Below are 9,133 nucleotides of genomic sequence, written 5' to 3'. Positions count from 1 at the left end.
TAATCAAGGTGGGCCATTTCCAGCAGTTGACAAGAATGTCTGAGGAACAGTGGAGGGGGGGGATACACATGGGGAAATAGTTTTACTTGTGTAATGATCCATCCACTCCCAGTCTTTATTCAAGCCTATTTCTCCTTGTTTATTCCCCCCTACACACTATTCCTCAGATGTTCTTGTCAACTGCTGGAAATGGCTCACCTTGATTATCACTACAAAAGTCGTCGTTCCCTCCCCCCCCCCCCCCGCTCTTCTGCTGGTAATAGCTCACCTTAAGTGATCACTCTCATTACAGTGTGTATGGTAACAGCCATTGTTTCATGTTCTCTATGTATATAAATCTCCCCACTGTATTTTCCACTGAATGCATCCGATGAAGTGAGCTCTAGCTCACAAAAGCTTACGCTCAAATAAATTTGTTAGTCTCTAAGGTGCCACAGTCCTCCTCTTCCTTTTGCGAATACAGACTAACACAGCTGCTGTGTTATATATTACCTGAGAAACCTGTCATATTTTACTAGAGAAAGCAGTAAACAGACTCTGTGTCTCTGAATCCCATAATCACAATACCAGATCTTTGTGCCTCACAACAGCAGGCAGCAACATTAATGCTGAGCCAGAAACCCAGTTCTGGAGCCCACTCCCTATCTCTTAACAGTCATAGTTATTCACTGACTAGAGGCCCGATTCTTCTGTCACATAGCTGTAACTCAAGACAACTCCACTGAAGTCAATGGCTGAACTTTGGTGTAAAACTGGTGTAAAGTAGAGGAGAAATCCTGGGAGTGCTGTTTAGAGGCCTCTGGAGAGATGAGGGAATATCTCACTCAGCAGCAACTTGACCCATCAAAGAAATCCCCATCTAGGCCTCCTTGGCCAGAAGCATGAGCGCCACAATTTGGGGCCCTACAGATGGGATGGAGAAAACTGATAGGGTTTCCATGGTAATTCAGGAAGTAAGGGACCAGAACCAGAGATGGAACCTAGGTCTACCACAGGGCTGTCCAGAACCCACAAATAATCCCATTGAATAATTGTGAATTTTATTAATGACTTACTGTTTAATTATTTTATTAACATCTTTTGAGGGGCTTGATGCCCTAGACAACAAAATAAACACCAGCCCTAATTTTGCATTGCCACACCACCACACGTCGTTATCTGTATTTGTGCAAAGTGAGTATAAAATATTTCCAAATCAGAGTGGTAACGTGATTCCTAGTTTGCACTTGCTTTTCACAGGGTATCTACAATGTCACAAGTTACAAGGTAGTTGAGACTCAGGACCGATGTTTTTGAAAATAACCTAAAGTACAATTTTTCAAAAAGTTAAAATGAAGCATGAAAAGAATGCTCGTTGGCTGCCCAGCTCTGAAGGCAGTGCTGTCGTGAACCCTGAGTGGTGGCCCAAGAGCAACCCCGGCCTATGTCCCCTTCACTGGGGCACACTGCAGTGACTTGCTCTAGCCCAGGGTCCTTCCCCCGCCTCCAGTCGCTGCTACCCGAGGGCTCTGATGGCCCTGGAGCTGGGTCCCCCCACCTAGGCATCTCTTATTGGCTGTGAGCAGTCAAAAGGCGCTGAGGAGCAGTCAGAGCCCCAGTGCCCCGAGCAGCAGTGCCAGGAGGAGGAGACAGGGGAGCAGCACAGCTTCCTGCACCATGGCACAGCCAAGCAGCTGCCCCGCACTGCCTGGCTCCAGCTTCTGACCTGGCTTGGGGGGGAGCCTAGGAGAGGAGATGGTCCTGGCACTTGCCTGAGGAGGGACAGAAGGTGAGGTCACCAGGGACAGAAGGTGGGGTCACTTGTAGTGAGGGGAGGCACAACCCACAGTTTTCAGTCTAACCTGCCTAATCCCCCCCCCCACACACTGGGAAGAGGCTGGAGTTGCCCCTGAATGGCTCTACTTAGGGCTTATCTCCCCATTGAGCTAAATGGAGCAGTTCACACCTATCAAGGTCACAGAACTAGCTGCACCCATACACTGCTCTCTCCAAGTTTCAGAGTAGCAGCCGTGTTAGTCTGTATTCGCAAAAAGAAAAGGAGTACTTGTGGCACCTTAGAGACTAAGAAATTTGTTAGTCTCTAAGGTGCCACAAGTACTCCTGCTCTCTCCAAGCGCATCCCTACTAGCGCCAGGCCTAATCCTTCATCTCTCCTGGAGTAGAATTTTTCAATTCTCTAATTTAGATCAGGACCTGGACTACAGCACTCTGTGTGCCAACAACTCTAACCCTGCAGATCCAACTGAGTGGAATAATGTGACAGAACAGCCTGTTTAAAACGTAAGTATTGTTTGTTTGTTAATAGGACAAAACTTTGGAGAGACAATGCATGCATCTGAAGAAGTGGGCTTTTTACCAACGAAAACTTATGCCCAAATAAATCTGTTAGGCTTTAAGGTGCCACAGGACTCCTCGTTGTTTTTGACTTATCTAAAGCTCTACCAGCTGTGCAGGGTGAGCTAGGCAGACCTATCTTCTCCAGACAACCCCTCCAGCTTCCTATATGTAGTCTGGTTCTCCGCATCCCATTGTCTCCCCCTCCTCCTGAGTGTTCCTCTTTAAGCCCAGCTTGAGTTCTTTGTTCTCCTGTGTTTGGTGGGCCTCAGTCCATCCTAGTGAAAGCTAACCATGTAGGCTTAACAGCAAGAGTCCTCAGACAGTCCTCGATTGAGCTAATCCAACACACTCAGACGTAAACAACCCCAGAATTAGACTAATGTGCAGTATTATTACAAGCGGCAAAGAGTCCTATGGCACCTTATAGACTAACAGACGTACTGAAGCATGAGCTTTCGTGGGTGAATACATGGATGATATGCATGGATGACATGCATCTGATGAAGTGGGTATTCAGCCATGAAAGCTCATGCTCCAATATGTCTGTTAGTCTATAAGGTGCCATAGGACTCTTTGCCGCTTTTACAGATCCAGACTAACACGGCTACCCCTCTGGAGTATTATTATAGGGCACCTGTAGATCCATCACAACACCTCTTTAACTCTATTATTCAAGGCAATTTACAAGATTCAGCAAGACACCATTCCATTGATTTACCTCCAGATCACATTCAGAAGGGTTCCTTTGCACTCCCAGTTGGCAGCTATACCAGGGCTTGTCTACATGTGGAAATTGACTAGAATAGTCATTGTAGAATAAGCTATTTGGTAACTGCTGTTCCCATGTGGACTTTCTGATCTGGAATAACAATGATTTTCCCCCCAGAATAATTATTCCAGTTTAGAAGTTCACTAATTATACCAGTGATTTTTATTCTGGAATAGAGTGTCTATGGAGGGAGCTATTGCGTAATAGCTATTCTGGTCAAATTCCCGGTGTAGTGTAGACGGACTCTAGACATAGGTGCTGAAACTAGGGGAGCTGAGGGTCCTGCCGCGCCCCATGGCTTCATCAGATACAGGGTTGTATAGAGGGCAGGGGAGTTCGGAGGTGTGGGAAGGGGTTGGGACGGTCAAAGGGCAGGGAACGGGGGGGGGTTGAATGGGGGCAGGGGTCCTGGGGGGGCAGTCAGGAAGGAGGGAGGGTTGGATGGGGCAGTGGGGGGCAGTCAGGGGCAGGGGTTCCAGGAGTGGTCAGGGGACAGGGAGGAAGAGGTGGTTGGATGGGGCAGGGGTCCCGGGGGGAGTCAAGAAGGGGGGGTTGGATGGGGCAGCAGGGGGCGATCAGGGGCAGGGGTTCTGGGGGCGGTCAGGGAGAAGGGGTGGTTGGATTGGGCGGAGGTCGGGGGGGGGGAAGTCAGGAAGGAGACGTGGGGTTGGTTGGGGCAGTCAGGGGCGGAGGGTCCGGGGGCGGTCAGGGGACAGGGAGTGGGGGATGGGGCAGGGGTCCCAGAGGGGCCGTCAGGGGCGGGAAGCGAGGGGGGTTGGCATCGGGGGCGGGGGCGGGGGCGGGGCCACGCCTGGCTGTTTGGGGCGGCAGCCTCCCCTAATCGGCCCGCCATGCAGTTCCGGAAACCTGATGTGGCGCTCAGGCCAAAAGGGTTGCTCGCCCCGGGACTGGCTCATCACACCGAGAGCGGCCCCGCCCCCGTGGGCTGGGGAAGCGGGGCGAGGGCGAGGGCGAGCCCGAGTCCCCGCCCACGCCTGCCGCAGAGGACCACTGAGTGGTCGGGTCCGGTTCCGCTCCGGGCCAATAGGAGCGCGCCGCGGGGCGCGCGCGGGAAAGGCTGTGGGCTGCCCGAGGAGTGTGCGAACGCGGGCTCTTTCCCGCTCTGTCCGCGGCAGGCAGCGCGCGGGCCGAGCTCGCCCTCCCCTCCCCTCCCCTCGGCATGGTGCGGACCAAGGCGGATTGCGGCGGGGCCTACCGGAAAGGTGCGGGTGGGAGCGGGTGGGGGGCAGGGGCCGCCCGGGCCTCGGAGGGCTGGGGCCGGGCGCTTCCCGCCGGGCACTAACCGCTCCCTCCCCTTGCAGTGGTCGCCGCCCGGGCTCCCCGGAAAGCGCTGGGCTCCAGCAGCGCCAACGCGGGCCCTTCGCCGCCTGCCAAGAAAGGTGAGTGTCGAGCTGGCTGGGGAGCCCGCTGCTGGGGCCGCGCAGCCTGGCCCGGGGCGGGGGCCGCCGCAGGCCTCGCAGCTCCTCGGGCCCAGTCCCCTGTGGGCTCCTGCCGGGCCCAGCTGCCGCTCGTCACGGCGGGGACGGGGTCACGCGGCGGGCTGGAGCCTCGCGGGGCCGCCCTCGCTTCTCTGTCGCGAGCTGCGGCTGTCTCGGGCGCTCACCCCGCGGCCGCTCCGCGAGCCTGCGCCGGGCTGGGCCGCCGGCGGTGCGACCCGTAACGGCCCCTCCGTACCCGGCGTCCGGAGCCTCAAAGCCGGGCGGGGAAACCGGCGTAGAGACGCGACCGGGAATGATAAGAGCGACCCTCGGTGAGCCCCTAGCGCCCCCAAGGCTTCTCGTGTGAGACCTGCTGTGCAGTGAGGGCAGCCTGGTGTTAATCGCCCATGGACCATAACGAAACATGGGGTTGGGCCTTTCCGCGGAAGGATGTGATATCTTGCTGCAACGACGGGACGTGGTTCCGCCTGCAAAACTGGCTACTGGCTGAGAAGTTGAGGTGTTTCCACTTAAGAGACAATGTGTCCGGAGATTAGTCTGCAAATGGGATGGGATGGAGCTGCAGCTTCCCATCAATTAGCGACAGTGTTTGCTAAGGGGTTTATGGTGAGCTATTTCTTGTTTCATCATTGAACTAGATGTGTCCAGGGTTGCCCAGCATACCGTTGTCTCAATGGCTAGCTTGATAAACTCATTTCCTTTGTAGTTGAAAGCAAGTATGCTGGTGGAAATCCAGTATGTGTGAGACCAACACCAACCTGGCAAAAAGGGATTGGAGAATTCTTCAGGCAGTCCTCCAGGCATGCAGAGAAAGAGAACCAGATGCCTGATGCTGAAGAGGCAGGAAGCAGTGGAATAGGAAGACTTACTAAGAAGTAAGGATTTGTTTCTGTTAAGTTGGGTTATGGAGGAGAAAGTACAAAATCAACAAATCATCTTTTAATTTTTGTTACCAACTGAGTACTTTGGCATCAAAGATGTCAGCAGGAAGGATATGACTTCCCCTTCATACTTAGGGTGAGCATATTTCCCAAAGGGAAAACAGGACACCATGTGGAGCTAGACTGAGCCCTCTCTTCCCAGACCTGTCCCGATCTGCTTGCTTGAGGTGCCCCACCACCACCACAGTGCTGGGCTGGTGTTGCTGCTCGCCTGAGCCCTGCCTGCCCACTGCATGAAGCAGGAGCTGCAGTAATCAAGACAGGAGGTAGGGCACGTGCAAGAAATCTTTTTATTTGGGGGCTTACTCATTGGAACACTTACCCTGAATTAGTTGGGTAACTCGTGCATTATTTAGGCCACAGTAAGGAAGCTATGGGTGGGGGTAGCCTTATGTTGTCTCATCCGTTTCTATTGTTTTCGGGAGCAGGGTAAAGGTAAATAATTACGGTAAGGTGTACAGAGTTCTTTAGAGTTGCACTTCCTTTTGATGAACAGGTTTTTGCCTGGTTTAAACCTTTGGCTGGATGCACTATGGCTGTCTGTATAAAATACTTGGACTGGCATCTTTGGCCCATCTTGAGAGTGGATGTCTGATAAATGTTAGTGCTGTCCTCAGATTAATTCTTTCCAATGGGAAAAAGTTACCAGAAAGCAAGGCACAGGGCTTGGAATAGCAAATGCTTCTTGGGAAGCCAACAGTTTTCCTCTTGTATAAATGATTACTCTCCTTATCTTACAATAATTATGCCCTGCCTCTGGTTTTGCTCATACTGCTCCTTTCAGCAGTACAGTAGTACATCAGAGTTACAAATGCTTTAGGAATGGAGGTTGTTCGTAACTCTGAAATGTTCCTAACTCTGAACAAAACATTGTCGTTTTTCTTTCAAAAATGTACAACTGAACATTGATTTAATCCAGCTTTGCAACTTGATTATGCAGAAGAAAAATGCTGCTTTCCCTTTATTTTTTTAGTAGTTTACATTTAACACAGTACTGTTTTTACTTTTTTTTTGGTCTCTGCTGCTGCCTGATTGTGTACTTTCGGTTCCAAATAAGGTGTATGGTTGACTGGTCAGTTTTGTAACTCTGGTATTTGTAACTCTGAGGTTCTACTGGAGATATGCATATGTAGAGTAGCAAAGAGGGGCAATTTTCTACATACTGGTAATTGCAGTATGTTTAGAGCTATGAAAAGTTGCTATGAAAGTGGAAAAAATTGCTCGCTGTTTAAAGAGCAAATAATCACTGAAGGGCTAAGATCATGGCCTTCAGAAAGGAAACTCCAGCAGCCCATAGCACCTTTAATAGGGATTCATCCAACTCTTTCCGGTTTAATCTATAAAGGCTATCAGTCTCTTGTGATAAAACTTGATCTTTGAATCCACTGACTCTTCCAGCGGCAGCTGAAGACTGATGAACTAGCAATAAGGTGCTTAGGTAAAGTCTTTGCTCTGAACATTCTTAATCTGTAGTCTTTTGCTATTCTAACTTGGTGTTACTCTGATCTGTGCTCTGGGGAAGCTGTGGAGACTGTCTGCATATTTCGTATTTCAGAACCTGAAGTGCTGTCTCTGCCCTAACTCGTTCACATTTCAGCTGACTACAGAACTCTTATTTTTAGGTTTACTGAAATAAGAGGCTGTATGAGGTTTAACTCTGTGAAGCGAGTTCTTTATTTCCCTTTGGAGATCATGGGGAACTGGACTAGGTGCAGAAACTACATCTTGGGTCTTGTTGGGAGTCGTCTGACTTCTAATAGGAAAGGCTTTAACCTGGATCCTTTAAGGATGATGGAAGTGCAGATCCCTCACCGCTCTGTTTTATCTCCCTGCAACCCATCCCATACTTTTGTGTAGGGAGAGAAGTACGCTGTAGAGCAGACCATTAGTTCTCAACCTCTTCACACCAAGCCTATGTGGCAATAGGGGAAGGGCAAGCTGAGAATCTATGCTATAGATGGTTGCTTTTTGGTCCAGTTCCAAGGCCATGTCTCCTTAAGATGCTGACCAGTGTGTTCTTGTTTTTACCTCTTCATCTGGATGCTCTGTGCTGGGGTTTTGCCCTTCAGTGAAGCAAGGGTGGTTTATCTAGTCCTGGGGTGGGCAAACTACAGCACATGAGCTGCATCCGGCCCTTGAGTTCCCGCTGGGGAATGGGGTCTGGGGCTTGCCCTGCCCTGGTGCTCTGCACAGCTCCCAGAAGCAGCAGCATGTCCCCCCTCTGTCTCCTACGCGCTTCCCCCCAACCCCCTGCCCCAGCCCTGATCCCTTTCCCAGCCTCCAAACCCCTCATCTCAGCCCAGAGCACCCTCCTGCACCCCAAACCCCTCAGCCCAACCTCAGAGCCTGCACCCCCAGCCAGAGCCCTCACTCTCCCCGTGCCTTAATCCCCAGCCCCACCCAGATCCTGCACCCCCAGCTGGAGCCCTCACATACACACATCCATCCAGACTTGTTTGCTATGCTCAGACCTGAAACTTCGGTTGATAGCTTCTGTGGAAGGTGGGTGTGTGGTGATCTAGATAAAGAAGGAAAGGTGGCTGAACTAATTCCTGCCATCAAGGAACGCTCTCAGGTGGGTACCTCATGCAGCATAAAATCCTCTCTACACTTGAATGAGCTTTCAAAGGGGAAAGGCTTCTTAGGAACGCTATATGTGGGTTAGTTAAAGCTGCTTTTACCTTTTGGTTGCTCATTTGCTAAAGAGTGAGTTGGCTACTGTTTATATTGATTTGAAGGTTCCTTACTATATTTCATCAGTGTACAAAAGCATACTAAGATCTAATAAAGGCCATTAATTCTAGTGGTCTACATTACTTAGTCTTGTATGTCAGAGGCTCCTTGAAGAGCACTGTTAAAAGAACCTCTCAATCAGCATACTTGTCAATTATATTGGTTTGCTTGGAAAGTTAAAATTCTCTCCCATCCCTACAGAGCTCGTCCCTTGACTCCAGATCCCATAGAAGATGGTGCATCCTCTGAAGATGAGCAAATATGATTCTGTCCTGCCTCCATTTCTTACTGACTGTGCATTTCCTATACTTGAGTTGGGCTTTCTTGTACATTTTGTATATATCTTTTTTTACATTCATGATGGCTTTTTTGTTTAGTTATTGTACAGAACTTTAAATTAACATTAGGCTTTTTATTCAATCATCCTTAGAACTACTTCAAAAGTTTAAGCGATTGCAAGAAAGTTTCTGATAAAATTAATATATATATCTCAGAGCTTAGCATTCTTATAAAGCACTGTTTAAGTCGTCTTTTTTTATCATCTTGCTTAAAATGGCTTTCTTGGCTTCCCTAATGATTCCACTATAGTGTGCTGCTTATGGTGTTGAACACTGGTGCTATATGTGTGCTTTACTGTCTAAAAGGCAATCTGATTTTTTTTCTATTAAATGGAAGTATTTTACAAAGAAATCTGAGTTGGTATCTTCATTGAAATAATCTGTTGAGGTGCCTGACCTTGCCCTCTCAGGATAGTGAGGGCAGAGGTTGAAAATACACTTACACTTATACTTCTCTGAGAGGGGTCCAAAACACTTCATAGGAGAGAGGCTTTGAACAATCATGCTGAAATAACTCTGTGCTTAGTAGACTGCAACCTACATATGTAAATGGAG

At 49.7% G+C, this 9,133-nt stretch overlaps 1 protein-coding gene across 3 annotated transcripts; it reads left to right on the top strand.

The window, feature by feature from the left end:
- Positions 1–3,963: 3,963 nt before the first annotated feature.
- PCLAF (PCNA clamp associated factor) lies at positions 3,964–8,930 on the top strand. 3 transcript variants are annotated; one of them, XM_038419210.2, is made up of 4 exons: positions 3,964–4,289; positions 4,429–4,506; positions 5,273–5,441; positions 8,442–8,930. In XM_038419210.2, exons 1-4 carry the CDS (start codon positions 3,977–3,979, stop codon positions 8,503–8,505), a joined length of 624 nt encoding a protein of 207 aa, XP_038275138.1. In that variant the 5' UTR covers positions 3,964–3,976; the 3' UTR covers positions 8,506–8,930. The 3 variants fall into 3 exon arrangements, with proteins under 3 accessions (XP_038275138.1, XP_043349839.1, XP_038275139.1); XM_038419211.2 differs by having other exon boundaries at positions 4,140–4,329; XM_043493904.1 differs by lacking the exons at positions 5,273–5,441; positions 8,442–8,930 and having other exon boundaries at positions 3,964–4,329; positions 4,429–4,510.
- Positions 8,931–9,133: the final 203 nt, after the last annotated feature.

The sequence above is a fragment of the Dermochelys coriacea genome, chromosome 10 (genome assembly GCF_009764565.3).
Source record: "Dermochelys coriacea isolate rDerCor1 chromosome 10, rDerCor1.pri.v4, whole genome shotgun sequence".
NCBI classification, from domain to species: domain Eukaryota; kingdom Metazoa; phylum Chordata; order Testudines; family Dermochelyidae; genus Dermochelys; species Dermochelys coriacea.
Note: the sequence above shows the minus strand (reverse complement) of the source record. Positions and strands in the feature narration are given on the sequence as shown.

Coding starts and splice junctions, on each gene's coding strand:
- PCLAF (XM_038419210.2), top strand. CDS start 3,977: ATGTGGCGCTCAGGCCAAAAGGGTTGCTCGCCCCGGGACTGGCTCATC. Junction 4,290..4,428: donor CCTCCCCTCCCCTCGGCATG/GTGCGGACCAAG, acceptor CTCCCCTTGCAG/TGGTCGCCGCCCGGGCTCCC. Junction 5,442..8,441: donor ATAGGAAGACTTACTAAGAA/GTAAGGATTTGT, acceptor CCATCCCTACAG/AGCTCGTCCCTTGACTCCAG.